General features: G+C 36.7%; 3 protein-coding genes and 1 long non-coding RNA gene across 6 annotated transcripts; 2 read left to right on the top strand and 2 right to left on the bottom strand.

Moving 5' to 3' along the window:
* Positions 1–3,250, top strand: LOC111794878 (Peptidyl-tRNA hydrolase family protein). Of its 3 annotated transcripts, none has more exons than XM_023677053.2 (9): positions 1–124; positions 474–602; positions 672–756; positions 842–909; positions 1,167–1,217; positions 1,309–1,382; positions 2,354–2,412; positions 2,488–2,564; positions 2,827–3,250. In XM_023677053.2, the coding sequence occupies exons 2-9, from the start codon at positions 492–494 to the stop codon at positions 2,956–2,958; spliced, it is 657 nt and encodes a 218-aa protein (XP_023532821.2). In that variant the 5' UTR covers positions 1–124; positions 474–491; the 3' UTR covers positions 2,959–3,250. The 3 variants fall into 3 exon arrangements, with proteins under 3 accessions (XP_023532821.2, XP_023532822.2, XP_023532823.2); XM_023677054.2 differs by lacking the exon at positions 1–124 and adding an exon at positions 131–281; XM_023677055.2 differs by lacking the exon at positions 1–124 and having other exon boundaries at positions 667–756.
* Positions 3,251–3,758: 508 nt separating this feature from the next.
* LOC111794876 (uncharacterized) lies at positions 3,759–6,698 on the bottom strand. The gene is made up of 2 exons (XM_023677052.2): positions 4,794–6,698; positions 3,759–4,090 (listed from the first exon to the last, which is right to left on the bottom strand). Exon 1 carries the CDS (start codon positions 6,489–6,491, stop codon positions 4,821–4,823), a length of 1,671 nt encoding a protein of 556 aa, XP_023532820.2. The 5' UTR covers positions 6,492–6,698; the 3' UTR covers positions 3,759–4,090; positions 4,794–4,820.
* Positions 6,699–7,806: 1,108 nt separating this feature from the next.
* LOC111795342 (protochlorophyllide-dependent translocon component 52, chloroplastic) lies at positions 7,807–13,087 on the bottom strand. Its single transcript, XM_087119745.1, has 7 exons — positions 12,332–13,087; positions 11,148–11,335; positions 9,981–10,074; positions 9,709–9,891; positions 9,281–9,478; positions 9,019–9,206; positions 7,807–8,207 (listed from the first exon to the last, which is right to left on the bottom strand). Exons 1-7 carry the CDS (start codon positions 12,860–12,862, stop codon positions 7,952–7,954), a joined length of 1,638 nt encoding a protein of 545 aa, XP_086975871.1. The 5' UTR covers positions 12,863–13,087; the 3' UTR covers positions 7,807–7,951.
* Positions 13,088–13,843: 756 nt separating this feature from the next.
* Positions 13,844–15,792, top strand: LOC111795344 (uncharacterized). The gene is made up of 2 exons (XR_015413892.1): positions 13,844–14,350; positions 15,401–15,792. It is a non-coding gene; the product is annotated as an uncharacterized LOC111795344 (long non-coding RNA).
* The last annotated feature ends 499 nt before the right edge of the window (positions 15,793–16,291 follow it).

A 16,291-nucleotide genomic window follows, 5' to 3' on the forward strand; every position in this document is an offset into this window, starting at 1 on the left:
AAACTGTCAATTAAAAAATTACAGGGACCAAACTGTCAATTAAATAAAATTTCCACTTACTAGGTTTCTCTCCCTGATTTCACCATTTTCATGGCTTCTTCTTGAAAGACATTCGTCCACCAAGGTATCTCTCTCTTTCATTCTCTTCATTTCGTCTTTGATTTTTCAATTTTCCGGTTGAATTCAAGGTCTGGTACCACCTTCGGAACGGCTGCGATCGGCGATAACAATAGGCGGCGGGGGCGAAATGAAACAGCCGCTAGTGGCTGCCGCATCGCCCTGTTCGTCCTTTTTCTTCTTTTTTGTTGTTAATCCTGACATTGTATTTGTAATCTGCGTCAGAATCAACTCAGGGACATGACTCGAGTGCGGAATTGAATTGCCAATAAATTTTTGTTTATTACTTTTACATTTTGGGGTTGTTTCTTTTGTTCTTAATTGTTTAGGAGCTGATCGAATTTTTTGGTTTTCAGTCAATAGGGAAGTGTAAAATGTTCAATAAGTTATCGAAGCGTGGCTTTTGCACGGCAATATCATCACGGCCTTGGCTTTTTGTGGGCTTGGGCAATCCTGGAGAGAAGTTCAGAGGAACCAGGCACAATGTAATTACTGCATTTTGATTTTTAAATGAGAGATATTAGTTCGTTCATTCTTATTTTGGTACAGTACAGGTAGGGTTTGAGATGATTGATGTGTTTGCTGAGTCTGTTGGAATTCCAATGAACAGGATTCACTGCAAAGCTGTGTTTGGTGAAGGCATGTTCACTTTTTTATTTACAGGACTTGTTGTTTTTCTTTTGATTGCATGAAGTTGAAGGATGTTTGTGTATTGATATGTCAGGTTTTGTTGGGGACATCCCTGTTTTTCTGGCAAAGCCTCAAACTTACATGAACTTGAGTGGTGAATCTGTATGTGATCGAGAAACTCCTTTTGGCTTCTGTCTTGTTATAATTTAGGTTCCGTTTAGTCGTCGTTTTTTTATTGCTTGAGTTCACGAATTCATTGGAGTGAATTCATCTTTCAACTCGATGACTTCGAGGAAAAAAAACACTCCGTATTCGATTTAAGATCTATTATGAGCGGTTCTTGTGATGGTTGTCATAGCTAGTTCCTTACTGAGATTGGTTTGATGCCATAAATCTTGTGTTTTGTCATCATATTGCAGGCAGGACCGCTTGCAGCATATTACAAGCTACCTCTAAACCGTGTGCTCGTGGTAAATTCTTATGTGAATTTGAATCCTTTTCTAAGTACATAGTTCTTAAATGATCAAAGGCATGGTATTATTTCGTGTACTTACTTTGCAGTTCCATGATGACATGAACTTGCCATGTGGGGTGCTTCGGCTTCGACATAATGGAGGGAATGACTCCCACAACGGGTATCGTTGATCTCTTTTTTTTTCTCCTTATCCTCTTCTGTTGTAGCCTATTGCCACTCTATAGCCACAAGCTAGGTTGCCCCGTGTTTCCACACATGTTCTGTGACATTGACATACCTTTGACTGAATTCGATTAGTTGTTTTCATTTGAAAAGAAAAAGTGTGAGATCCCACATCGATTGAAGAGGGCAACGAAGCATTCCTTATAAAGGTGTGGAAACCTCTTCATAATATACGTATCTTAAAACCTTGAAGGGAAGCCCAAAAGGGAAAGCTGAAAGAGTAGTATTTGCTAGCAGTGGGCTTGGGCTGTTACAAATGGTATCAGAGCTAGACACCGAGCGGTGTGCCAACAAGGACGCTGGCCTCCCAAGGGGAGTGGATTGTGAGATCCTACATCGGTTCGAGAGGGGAACGAAGTATTCCTTATTAGGGTGTGGAAACCTCTCCTTAACAAACGCGTTTTAAAAACTTTGAGGGGAAGCCCAGAAAGGAAAGCCAAAAGAGGACAATATCTACTAGTGGTGAGCTTGGACTCTTACATAAAAGAGTAACAATAAGAGTATGTAAGATGGTTTATTATATCAACATTTGATTTAGCGTCCAGCATGCTAGAGATATGATGATAATTACATCCTATTTGGACTGCTTTTTTATGTTTGGTCATGTTAATTAATCGTTCCATTATCCGTACGCGCTTGAAGAATCGAACAAAGCATTTGTGGGGTCAAAGGTATCATACATAAAGTCCTAATACAACTTTCAGAATGTTAGCTATTGCCATGAAGTTTTATCAACGTGATTCCTCTGAACATCATGTCTAGCTCTCAAGCTACAGCTTGAATTCTTTTTTTGTAACGACATACTACTAATCGTCCGTGCTTATTCTTTCTTTAGTTAAACCTTCACGACTTCTCGTCCATTCTATCGCCTTTTCTGGTACATCTTCTTGAAATGGATTTTTATTTTAGGCTGAAGAGTGTCATTTATCATTTTCGAGGGAACCGAGAGTTTGCTAGGTTAAGAATTGGTAAGTATTGTTGCCTATGTTATTTTGTGGTCTTGTACGTGTTTCTCCTCCGTTCTTAGAACGTTTTCTTTATAGGCATTGGAAGGCCACCTGGTCAAATGGATCCCAAAGCATTCTTGCTTCAAAAGTTCAATAACACAGCTCAAGAACGAGTGAGTCTTTTGCTGATTATACTACACGAAACTTATGGTTGAAACCTTTCTATCTTTCTTTGAGACCCCATGAAAGTTCATCTGCAAATTACTGCTTACCTTATACTCACTCTCCATTCTTTTGCTTGAAAAATATATTTTGGACCCTCTTGAGTCCCACTTTTAATTTTTGGCATGTAAAGTTTGCATCTTATAATCCTCGATTACATTATGATTATTACTCATCTCGGCATAACGCTTCCCTTATTTTTTGTTTAAAAAGATTGATACTGCATTGCAAGAGGGGGTCGGTGCATTGAAGCTCCTATTGTCTCTCGGTTTATCCGAGACTGCAAGACGCTTCAACCACGAACAGAAATACAAGCATATAAGGCTACAGACCATGCCAACATGATGACCATACTCTCTGCTTGTTTCCATTGCCAATGGAACATACAAATTCTACCAAGTACTCAAAGGGAAGGGGAGCACAGAGGCAGAGTGGATGTCCTCCAGAAGGTACAATGACTTTGTGTTCTAAGATATTGGGGCCAGCATGTGGAGAATTTAGAGGACGTTTTGAGATATCCTGTCTCTATATGTAATTATTTTATGCTTACAACTGATAAACTTTATAAGCTTAGGTACTTGAAAAATTGCCTCATGATTAATTTATATTTATAGAAATGAAGCCGATTGTTTTTGTATATATATATTTTTTTCTCGTTTGAGTTCATAAGCTCTCTTAAAGAGAATCAATTTAGACGAGTGAAAGCTATTCATTAACAATTTTAAAACAAAATTACAATGAAATAACTCATGCCATACTCCTTGGAAAAACTTGAACGACCTTCAACAAAAGGGTACCTGTACTTTGATACAGGTGGGTAGGTAGAAATAGAACTTTGATACAGATGGGTAGGTAGAAATAGAAAATACCTCAACAAAAGGTACCTGTACTCGAAATCGACACAAGTGGGTAGGTAAAATACCTAAGGACGTGAGACAACTCTCTAGGATACCACTTCAACTTCTAAGGGTACCAATTGAACAATTTAAAAAACCATTAAACAATTTGAAGATGAGACGGAAGGAAAAAATTTCATCGAAAAGCCCATATTTGTGCGAAAAATCGACATATCCAACTTCGATCTAATAAGCATGGTATGTCATTATTGCATAAAACCTTGTCAACAAAAAGAATACATAACAATATAAAATTAAAATCCTCGAAACTTTTTAAAATTCGGAGGCTAAAACGTTACATCTAGACCAATGATTGTTTTTCATTTGAGTTCAAACATGTAGAGATTCGAACCTTCGAGTTCTTGCCGATCTCGGAACCTAAAATCAATTTCTGGTGAGAAGTCCCAAATATGTTTGGTAGCTAGTCAATTCTATGACAGTGTTGATGTTTGAGTACTAACCAAAAACAAGAAAAGGATAACAACAATTAATTCCATTACAACCACCATCATTCTCATAATTCAAACCCAAGTTTCCAAGCCATCATAAACCACATTCACCCCTCAATGGAACTTCCAAATCTGATGAAATTCGACACAAAATTGAATAGTCAACGACTTGTTGAACGTAAAATCATAAGTTCAAGGATCTATCAGATATCAACTGAGAATTTCATCAAAATTGAAAAGTAACGACTTGATGAACGTAAAATCATAAGTGTAAGGATCTATCGGATATAAAACTGAGAGAGTTAAAGGATCTATCGAATATAAAACTGAGAGAGTTAAAGGATCTATCGGATATAAAACTGAGAGAGTTAAAGGATCTATCGGATATAAAACTGAGAGAGTTAGAGGATCTATCGGATATAAAACTGAGAGAGTTAGAGGATCTATCGGATATAAAACTGAGAGAGTTAAAGGATCTATCGGATATAAAACTGAGAGAGTTAATGGATCTATCGGCAAACCAAACTAATGATATCTTAGCCAGTGGCTACATTAATCATTCAAGGCCCTAGTTCAGTAGCTTTTGAGACCTATATTCGAAAACCAGACTAGACTGGAAGGTAGAGCAGAATGAGGAAGCATAAAAAAAACATGAAAATGGAGATTGGAATGGATGACTTGTTTGTATGTTACAAAGATACAAGAGAAATGAATAAAAATCATGCATCCATATTACGTTGAAATAAGGAGCAAGCATATAACTTGAACTAAGAACGATCTCAAATGATGTATCATCATGGAATCGAATCAAAATGTAAAAGAGGACATGATTCACCTATGAGTAATGCAGTCCTCGCCACGATCAGCATGTATTGATTCCGTCCTTGCAGTCTTTGGTCAAATTAAAGAACGTTTCAACACGGGTCTTCCCCCGATAGAACACTTCGGTATCCACGGCAACTCTCATGTACCCATCAAACTCGACTGGTCTACCGTTGTTTAAAAGTGTCGTTTCGTTGTACCATTCACTTGTATTTCCCCATAATTCCTTGTAATCGTCGAGCAAATGGACTTTGAAGTGAGATCGCAACTTGTCGAAGTAGTTATAGAATGGTTCATTAGTGGCTATATACAGATTTCTCCAAGGCTGGATCATCCCTTTCAACTTTTCAAGGATAGCATCTGGTGATGTATCCGAATCCAAATGAGGCCAAAGCTCTTTGTTTTGTGCTTTCTCTCCACGAACGACATGAACTGCATCGAAATCCCAGTCCATACGTCCACTGATTTCTGTCACAATGTTCATCAATCTTTTCGATTTCCATACGGCATGCCATGGTCGCTGAATGTACTTCGCAGCTTGTCCCTCGCATACTCTGTACCAGTAATTCTCGGGTTCAGGAGCGTCGAATTGCCTCCATATGATAGCATTTTTATCTTTCTTTAGCTGCATTGGCGTCACTCTATGGCTCACAACCTTCCTAACAGGTATCTTCCTCTTGTGGCCTCTATCCCATTTCTTCCAATCTCTCACAAATTCACCCTCCTCGACGATAGATGCAACCTCTTTAAGATGCTCGAAATCGAAGTAGAAACGAAAATCTTTCCCCTCTTCATCTTTGTTGCTCGGATTATAACTACCCGCCAGACACACACTCAAATCCATCACAAACGTCCTGTTCAAATACATTGCCTCTCCCAAACCACACAAGAAACTCCATAAATATTGGTTCATTCCTTTACAATAGTCTCCACCACGTGAATAGTATAAGTACTTCCCCTTCCTAAAATTTGCCTCCGATCCCAACGTCGGGATCGTGTCGTTGATCTCCTCATCCCGTACTGGTGGAGCAACTCTACCACTTCCACCACCCCTAGTACGATAGTTATTCGTACTTCTCGGTCGTCGGGCGTTTATACCCGAATGCCAACCACCAGCATGAACTACCTTATAGTGACAATCCTCCCCAATATCAAATTTAAACCTCCGGAAATCCCTGTACTTCCTCCATGACTTCTCTTTCTTGTTCCTAAATCTCCACGAAACATCACATTCAAATTCCTTAGATCCATTAACTGGAGTTTGATACTCAAGGAACGCAATAGACTTAAACGCCTTCAAATTAAACCTTTCGACAGCAATCAAAATACGCGGGTCGGAACAATTTACAGCCCGGAATTCATCACAATTCAATTTAGGGGTAGAATTAGCAATTACCTCCTCAGATTTCTCAATCACCGCTTCAGTGATCTGATCCCCAAGAGCAGGCGGCAGTGTAGGGGGAAGAACAGAGACCAAATCCTCCCCAGTTTTGACGACAGATTCATCGTTCTTAAAAGTGGCATTCTCCGAGGCAGTGAAGAATTTGGTAAGAGCAGGAGTAGATTCAAGCCATGGATCTGGGGGCTTGTAAGTGATGGCAATGACGGTGATAATAAGAACTGAAAACACAAAAACAGAGAAACAGAGATTACTTATCACCTTAATCAGATGCTGCCCAATGGGCTCCGTGCTCGGATTTGGATCTTTCATGGGGTTTTCTCAAAACCCCAAATCCGGATTCGAAGCAGATCTTCAAATCGAATCAACAATCCGTCCAGAAATCAGGAGAAACTTAGGGAAATGAAGGGATTAACAGAGAGAGAACGAAAAGAGAGGGAAAATTTTGGAGAGATCTGGAAGTGCCTCTCGCGCTATGGAGTTCGCTGAACTCCTTTCTTCAATGTTCTTGGATTTGGATCATTTTTATTCATTAAAAAAAAAAAAATTATTTATTTTATTTTATACAAATAAAATTTTCCATCTTTTGATTCTTATCATATTATTTAAATCAAGTAATGATGTGGCAGTCCAGTAGTGATTACGTGGCAAATATTATCAATTTTTTTAATTATTATTTTGGTTATTTGAGTGGTGACATGGATAATTTATTGTCAATATATGAACGGAATTGTTGAGGATTATTGGGAGTGAGTCGGACGTTAGTTAATTTAGTGGAAGATCATGAGTTTATAAGTCAGAAATACTATCTCCAATGGTACGAGGTTTTTTGAGGGACATCAATCATGCAATATAAACTTAGAGGAGGTAAAGAAAATATCGTTCAAGTGATCACAAAATGTTGCAATTCATTCCTTTATTCTTAGATAGTTACAAATTTTGGGTAGATGATAATGTAGAGTTATGTATTGTATTTTTTTTTAATGTATTTCAAGGCTTATTTACACGGTGGCTAATTATGGTCATAAAGGTTAAAGGGTTTTACTTTTGAGGATATATAGACTTGGAAAATGTATTAAAAAGAATATTTTTGCTTTACTTTGTTGCCTAAGTTTCTTGGCAATTCTATTTAGTTTAGATTGTATTTAAGCTTGACATGATCGACTTTGCTAGTAAACTAATTCAAATCTCAAACAAGTGTTATTGTCTTGAGATATTCGATCAACAACGTAATCTGAATCTTACTTCTCTTATAGTGATTCCTTATCATTTGATATCACGGCTCTCCTTTGGGTTTATTCTTTATCAGTGACCATTCATTAGCCCATAATTTGATCTAGGGGGTATGTTAACGAGCTCACCTAGTGGATTTATGCATGTATGCATGAACCGTGTGTAAGAAAATACTATGCATCCAACTCTATTAAAAAAAAAAAAGCGCAGAAGTTAAGTCATCCCAGTCATGATAGACATTGTATGAGCCTATCTCTCGACCCCAACAATAGGGTCACTTACTAAGTATTTTTTTTTAATACTCATCCTACGTTTAACAATTTTTCAAATAAAGGTAGTGTCTCTGCCCAGTTGACGACATCGGCTAAAGAGGTCATAAAAACGAAGCCATTGATAACCATGGTTAAACTAAAAATATATATTGCCCCAAAGTTTCAGGTTTTCTCAAATCCAAATATGATCATTTTGATATGTACAAGAACAATTATAATTGAGTTGTAGAATCAAGAAAGACATGAAAAGAGGAAGAAAAGAAAGTGTCAAACCAGGGCATGATTGTAGTCTTGGAAGTGGAAAGTTTTGTGAATGAAATGGGACAACCACTTTGAAGCAGCAAAGCAGAGTATTGCAATGGTGACAATGGCGGCCCTAGCTGCTGCACAAATTACACCCTGCTTTGTCAATGCCACAGCTCCAATTGCAGCCAAAGAGATGAGCTGCAGCCCCACTTCAGCTATTCTCAGAGCCTTATATGCACCATTGCAGCTTCTGCAGTTCACCACATGACTCCAATACCTGAAAATCAATAACCAATTGCGAAATCGATATTTCTAGCTAATTTTTGCTCACACACGTAAAATGAACGTAGATCTTTACGAGGCGATGACCCTATTGTGTTGGGTTACGGAGCTTATTTATAGCTTTTATGCAATTATTATAAATAGTAAAATTATATATGGAAAATGGTCCAATAAACGTTAGAGTAAAAAGTTGGATATATATGGAAAATAGTTACGTTTCAAAACGTACTTTTTGTATTTTCTGTATTCTCTCCTTTGTTCTTTGTGTTCATCTAGAAGTGTAAACCTTTAAGCCAATATTCTTCCTTGCATTTTCTCTCTCTTGTTCTTTGTATTCATCTAGATCGAGTGTAAACCTTCACTCAATATTCTTTCTTGCATCTTCTCTCTCTTGTTCTTTGTGTTCATCTAGATCGAGTGTAAACCTTCAGTCAATATTCTTTCTTGCATCTTCTCTCTCTTATTCTTTGTGTTCCTCTACCTTCTGAGTGTAAACCTTCGGCCAATATTCTTCCTTACATTTTCTCTCTCTTGTTATTTGTGTTCATCTAGATCGAGTGCAAACCTTTAGCCAATATTCTTCCTTACATTTTCTCTCTCTTGTTCTTTGTGTTCATCTAGATCGAAGGTAGACCTTTAGCCAATATTCTTCCTTGCATTTTCTCTCTTTTGTTCTTTGGGTTTATCTAGATCGAGTGTGTGCATTGTCGTGCGATCCTAACATATTGTACCAGCCTACTTCACTAATCCAATTTCTTCTCTCAAAAGAGTAGTAGGGAAGTTGAGTTGCAGAAATTAGAGGATACCTCTCAAACACCTGTTCTCTAGGAGGCAGTGGAGGGAGGGAGCCAGAATATTTGCCTCCCCAATCAACTTGACCACCTGCATACTTGTTCAACCATCTTCTAAATCCAACCACCAAGGCATCTGATTTAACAGGCACATAACAAGCTTTATGCCAATTAGAAGGGCCTATTTCCTCTAATTTGTGCTCCTAAATTCAGAACAAACATCATCAGGAACTATACTCGACAGTCGAATACGATATCCATGAACGAAATCACTTACCTCAACACGAAGAAAATACATATCTGAATCTAGAACCAAGTTCTGCCCTATATGAAATATCCATCGTGGGACAATATGGTTTATCCATTTGCTAAAGTTCCTGGGGAAGGACCATATCAATCTGCTTTTACCTGGACTGACCGGGATGCAGAAGAATACCAGGAACGATCTACGCTGCGAGGTTTCAGTTGGCGGTTTCTGGAACAACAAACTTTTCATGAATCAAAATCCAGAAAATGCAGTTAAAGAGTCGAAGTATTGATATCATTAAATTTATCATAACCCATCGACTTAAGCTTTTGGTTTAATTATTAATTTACTATAACCTATCAACTTGAACTTTTGGATTTATAGGTGATTTAACAATTATCAACTCAAAGCAACGAAACGAAAGACATGAAATGTCGTTATGCTGTCGTCTAATATACCTTTGAAGTTGATGATACAGATTCATCGTTCTTGCTCTCCAACTCTGGATCAGAGAAGAAATAATAGACACAAGGTGCAATAAACTTGTGACGGAGCCGATCAAGTTTGCCAACATAACCATCTGCTTTCAACTTTTCAACAATCAAATCCAGTGGTCTGCCGCCTTCCCTGTCAACTTTCACTGTGAATGAACACATGATTGTTGTTAGTCAAAGCAATCCATGTGAGAGCCTTAAATGCAACAGTTGAGAAGATAGAATTGGCAAAGATATCTGTTTTTCAATGATGGTGGGGCTTGAATTATCCGGTAGTGCGCGTATGGAACATGGGCAGGATCCATAAGATTTTCAATCAATATCTCATACCTGAAAAAACGCCAATTTTCAATGACAAGTAATCGGATTAGGATATCACTACTAGCATAGGGCAGAAAATGACATCGTGAGGGTTCAAACTCGTAATTTTTTTATAACGGCCTAGGCCCACCCACTAATGGATATTGTCCGCTCTGGCCCATTACGTATCGCCATCAGCCTCACGGTTTTAAAATGTGTCTGTTAGGAAGAGTTTTCCACACCCTGATAAGGAATGCTTCGTTCCCCTCTCCAACCGATGTGGGATCTCACAATCCACGCCGCCTGGGGACAGCGTGCTTGCTAGCACACTGACCAATGTCTGACTCTAATATCATTTGTAACAGTTTAAACCCACCGCTAACAGATATGGTCCATTTTGGCCCGTTAAGTATCGTTGCCAGCCTCATGGTTTTAAAACGCATCTATTAGGGAGAGGTTTCCACACCCTTACAAGGAATTCTTCATTCCCCTCTCCAACCGATATGGGATCTTACATTATCATTTTGATACTTATAAAATCATCACTATACTAAGAAGTTCAGATGAATGAATAAGATACTCTCAACACCATTTTCCTTCCCATTCTCATCCAAAAGATTATCTAGTGACTAATCACCTCACACACAGCACCCTCCTTGTTACAATCTAGTTATCAGTCAAACTTTGGTTTAGCCTTACGAAGTTCGTTAACTCCTGCAAAACATGGTCTGAATATCCATGACAGCACAAATTCGATCCATCAATCTATGGGGACGGTTCTTTCCCAAATTTTGACACTAGAATGAGTAAACATTACCTAAAAAGGATACATAAGCCTGAGTGAACAGAACTTCAATTCGCGTTAGCACATTGTAACAGTCCAAGCCCACCGTTAGTAGATATTGTCCTCTTTGGACTTTTCCTTTCAGACTTCCCCTCAAGGTTTTTATAACGCGTCTGCTAGGGAGAAATTTCCACACCCTTCTAAAGAATGTTTCGTTCTCCTCCCCAACCGATGTGGGATCTCACACACATAGTTTCGATTCTTTGCAATTGACATTTCAAAAAGCATCAAAATCAGAAAGAGGGTTCAAAGTGATTACCCGTAGGCCATGTCTCTATTTCCCTCCAACTTAACATAAGATGGGTCGTCCAGCTCCGGAATAAAGGGAGGTTTCTTCTCCATAATGACATCTTTGAATTTGGGATCAGAGTTTGGCCAGAACCACACTATGCCATTCTGCACTGTGCTTGGATACACAGCGACGCATGCCTTCTTGGATGAGTGAACCTGCATATAATATCAATTCATGTAAATGTTCATGATATTTGTAAATCCAGCCTGCAATCTTGTTATGTATGAAAGATAATTATTCTCCATAAAACCACTTATGGTCTAGAATTTTTAAAGAAGTAAGTCCTTGAACTTTAATTAATAACAATTTAGTCCCTAAATTTACTATTATATCATTTGATAATTGATTAGGGATCAAATTTGTTCATAAACTATTATGATTTTATAACGCATATACACACTTTAAGCATTTGTTTAAGTCTATAAAGATCAAAACAACTGTTTAATCTTTCTACTTTGTGTTTTTATATTTAAGTAAAAATTGTAAATGCCGGTATTGTACTTCAAGTAGGCAACGGCATGCTAGTATTTATGGTCTTGATGAAGTAATGACAGGTGAATTAGTCGAATTTGAAGAAGGTACTACAAGCATAATTTAGAATTAAATAATGTTGGTGTTGTATTAATGGGTGATGGTTTGTTGACACAGGAGGAAAGTTCGCAGCAGGAAGAATTGCTCAGGTACTAGTAAGCAACAAATTGGATGAGAATGAATGAAGAAATACCAAGTCGTGTTAGATGAACACGACTCTCCACAATGGTATGATATTGTCCACTTTGAGCATAAGCTCTCATGGCTTTGCTTTAGACTTTCCCAAAAGGCCTCACACCAATGGAGAGAGTACTCTTTGTTTATAAACCCATGATCATTCCCTAAATTAGCCGATGTGAGACTTTCATCATCCAACAAGTCGAATCTGGAACTTTAGTTCTTTCCAAAAATTTTGATACTTCATAATGCATATAAGATTAATCTATGATCATACCAATCAAATCACTTCTCTTAAATTTCAACTTCTATTTTGGTTTTACTTTAAAAAAAAGTGATCTAAAAAAGAAAATAAAGGGATCAAAACGTCACTTTTTAAAAGTGCAACAATCCAAACGTTTCAAAGGAACAGAGATTAAAATGGAGCAAAATAAAATGGTTACCGGAGGGCCATCAGGGGGCGCTTGAGGGATGAATTTGCAGTCACCGGAGCCATTAAAGCACCATCCATGGTACACGCACTGTAGCCTCCCCCACTGATCGATCCTTCCTTCGGACAACGGCGCCAATCTATGAGGACAACTATCATCAAACACCTTCCATGCATTCTCATTCCTGTCCCACCACACCACCAAATCCAACCCTAACACCTTCTTCGCAATCGGCACTCTTTTGTCCAAATCGCACACCTGCATAACCGGATACCACTCCGCAAACCAATCGAACTTCTCCTTCTCCTCCTCCATCTCGGGCTGTTCTGTACCAACGACATCGGACGCCAAAGCCGTGCGAATCAACTCGCACTTCCTCAACACATTTCGATGCGTCAGGGTTTTGAAATTGAAAGATGATGATCTCAATCTCGACAGCGGATTCCAACGCGAGGCAACACAGTAGGAATTGCAGGCTAGGGTTCTATGGAGTGTGGTTGGGAAATGAATTAGCTGAGCAGAAGAAATTCCCGCAACCTCCATGGTTGATTCGCTTCGCGCAGAACGAGGAAATGGCGAAATCAGATTCTTCTTCTTGAAGTGGAAAATTGAAATCAAGGCGTGTAGCTCTGGAAATCAATCATGGAGAAGATAGAATTTTGCAGAGAAGAAACGAAGAAGAAATATATTTTGAAGGATTTTCAGCCATTGGCCAATTGATGAACGGGATAATGTTCGTTATTATTGCTCACCGTTTTAGTTGGAGTGAAGATGCAAAGTCTTATATATATATATATATATATATATATGTGTTCTTCATTGAATTTATAAAAAATTATTTAATAAATTTAATTTCGAATTTATAATAGACTAAATTAATAAAAATATCTCTACCATTTTAAAAGTATTTTATATATATATATATATATATATATATATATATATATATATATATATATATTCTTCATTGAATTTATTACAAAAATATTTAAAAATTTTAATTTCGAATTTATAAACTAAATTAATAAAAATTATATATTCTTCATTGAATTTATAAAAAAATATTTAATAAATTTAATTTCGAATTTATAATAAATTAAATTAATAAAAATACCTCTACCGTTTAAAAAAAATATTATATACATTAAATTTATAAAAAAAATATATTTAATAAATTTAATTTCAAATTTATAATAGACTAAATTAATAAAAATACGTAACTAATAAACTAAAAATATCTATTAAAAAAAACTAATATTTATTATTTTCTTTCAAAAATATTATTATTCTTTTAGGCCTATATCTAAAGCTTAAAAGTTCCTTCAGCTTGTTGTACTAGAGTGGTTCATCGTCAAAAGAACAATAGATTTTTTTTATAAGAATAGGGGTGAAATCGAAACGAAAAAATTCTAAACGAACTATAATCAAAATAGACGAGACCTATCGAATTACAATAACTTGAGTCAAAGCTCGGATTACATCACGAATTGTGTTCAAGGGAGAAAAGAAAGAAATCTCCACTAACAAGAGAAGCGTAGAAGAAAGAAACAAAAAGAATCTTCGCTTTACTAATAGACAAAGTGACCAAAACAACACATCTCTTAACCCTCTGCATCAAACAACCGCCATGTCCGAAGCACAAAGAAAGCTTCCTTTAAGCGAAGGAATTACTATCCCATTCCTATTTGCGATTACAACTTCATAGGAGGCGGATTTCGAATCAAGATCGAAACAACCGTCATGGCCGAAGCACAAAGAAAGCTTCAAGCAAAGGAATTACTAATCCCGAAGAAATTACTAGGTTTTCAAAAACAATTTCGAATCAAGATCTCCATTCAATATAAAGATTACCGCGAAGACATTGAAAGAAATCGTCATCAAGAGAAGTTCCGAAGAGAAATTAGAATTATCAGAGAGGAAAATCGAACGCAATGTCGATGGGTCCTTCGTCCAAAAACTTTCAAAATATTACGCCTCAAATCAATTGCAAATATTATCCCGGGTCTCATGTTCTTATTGTTTCCGTCCAAGGTTTGACATTTTCCCCTTCTTTTGTGAAAATATTAATTCATAATTATATATATATATATATATATATATATATATATATATATATATATATATATATATATATATATATATATATATATATATATATATATAATTAGATCTTCATATCAAATAGCTTAAAAATAAAATAGAAATTAAATTAAAATAAATCGCAAAAAACACAAACAATTTTTAATTTATGAAAATTTGAAATCACCGTTAGATGATGAAAGTCTCACATCTGCCCATTTAGGGAATAATTATGGTTTTATAAACAAATAATACTCTTCAGCTCAAAGTGGACAATATCATACCATTGTAGAAAGTCGTGTTCGTCTAACATGATATCAGAGTCATGCCCTAAACTTAGTCGTGTCAATAGATTGGTAAATTCTCAAATATCGAACAAAGGACTCCAAAAGAAAAATGAGTCAAGCCTCCTCGAAGGTAGGAAAAAATGACTAAGACTTCAAAGGAGTCAAGTCTCGATTAAGGGGAGGCGCACTTTGTTCTAGGGGAGGTGTTAGATGATGAAAGTCCTATATTTGCTAATTTAGGGAATAATCATGGTTTTATAAACAAAGAATACTCTCCATTGGTACGAGACATTTTGGAGAAGTCCAAAGCAAAGCCACGAGAGCTTATGCTCAAAGTGGACAATATCATACCATTGTGGAGAGTCGTGTTTGTCTAACATGGTATCAGAGACATGCCTTAAACTTAGTCGTGTCAATAGATTGGTAAATCCTCAAATATCGAACAAAGGACTCTAAAAGAAAAAGGAGTCAAGCTTGGTAGTCAAAAATGACTCAGACTCCAAAGGAATCGAGCCTCGATTAAGGGGAGGTGCACTTTGTTCTACTTTGTTCTAGGGGAGGTGTTAGATGATGAAAGTCTCACATCCGCTAATTTAGTGAATGACCATGGGTGAGAGCCGTTTTGGGAAGCCGAAAGCAAAGCCACCAGAACTTATGCTACCATTGTGGAGAGTCGTGTTCGTCTAACCTGTAGAATTTTGGATCTTTTCTCCAGATTTCACAAGCAACGATCTGAAAGTTCAGGTGACATGCACCTTAAAGTTGAGGATCACCGGCCAACGGAGGATGAACTGTGGCAAGTGTATCGGATTCCGCAAGGAAATCGATATTCCAGCGGACGTCAATATATACAAGATCTCTGCCAAGTTCGAGAGAGGCATACTCTTAGTGAGGCAGCCCATGAAAGCCTCCACTCAAGGGAGAAGAGGAGAATGGTTGAGGAGAAACATGGTGAATTTGGCTCTTGGGGTGCTACTGCTTTTTCTTTTGTCATTGTGTATCTCAATCTTACTAAGGAATCAACATCTAGTTTATGAGTGAACAATGGAATCAAATTCGTTGCCCCGGATTCGGGCACGAGAATAAAATTGCTATATTTACGACCAACACTTATTTATCTATTCTCTAAACTACTTTACCTTTACCATCAGTAAAAGAAAGTTTAAAGCTCTAAGTAAAGTGTTTTTTTTTTTTTTTTTTTCAAAAGTTTAAAGATATTTAAAAAAAAAAAAAACTAAGAGTATTAATGAAACATGTTCCATTTTAAATTATGTTTAAAAATAATTTAAATGATTGTCCTATAAATGATAAATGTCTTTTGATTGTTCTATAAATGTGTTTTGATTGTCCTATAAATGTGTTTTGATTGTCCTATAAATGATAAATGTCTTTTGATTGTCCTATAAATGATTGTCCTATAAATGTCTTTTGATTGTTCTATAAATGTCTTTTGATTGTCCTATAAATGATAAATGTCTTTTGATTGTCCTATAAATGATTGTCCTATAAATGTCTTTTGATTGTCTTATAAAAATATTTTAAATGATTGTCCTATAAATGATAAATGTCTTTTGATTGTTCTATAAATGTCTTTTGATTGTCCTAT

Source organism: Cucurbita pepo, chromosome 18, assembly GCF_057944985.1.
Source record: "Cucurbita pepo subsp. pepo isolate OVF chromosome 18, ASM5794498v1, whole genome shotgun sequence".
Lineage (NCBI taxonomy): Eukaryota > Viridiplantae > Streptophyta > Magnoliopsida > Cucurbitales > Cucurbitaceae > Cucurbita > Cucurbita pepo.

Bases quoted from the DNA above. Each gene is read 5' to 3' on its own strand.
- LOC111794878 (XM_023677053.2), top strand. From the start codon at position 492: ATGTTCAATAAGTTATCGAAGCGTGGCTTTTGCACGGCAATATCATCA. The intron at 603-671 runs GTAATTACTGCA...GGTACAGTACAG, and splicing joins TCAGAGGAACCAGGCACAAT to GTAGGGTTTGAGATGATTGA. The intron at 2,413-2,487 runs GTAAGTATTGTT...TTTTCTTTATAG, and splicing joins GTTTGCTAGGTTAAGAATTG to GCATTGGAAGGCCACCTGGT.
- LOC111795342 (XM_087119745.1), bottom strand. From the start codon at position 12,862: ATGGAGGTTGCGGGAATTTCTTCTGCTCAGCTAATTCATTTCCCAACC. The intron at 11,336-12,331 runs GTAACCATTTTA...TATTATATGCAG, and splicing joins CGCCCCCTGATGGCCCTCCG to GTTCACTCATCCAAGAAGGC. The intron at 9,207-9,280 runs GTAAGTGATTTC...TTCTGAATTTAG, and splicing joins TGTATTTTCTTCGTGTTGAG to GAGCACAAATTAGAGGAAAT.
- LOC111794876 (XM_023677052.2), bottom strand. From the start codon at position 6,491: ATGAAAGATCCAAATCCGAGCACGGAGCCCATTGGGCAGCATCTGATT.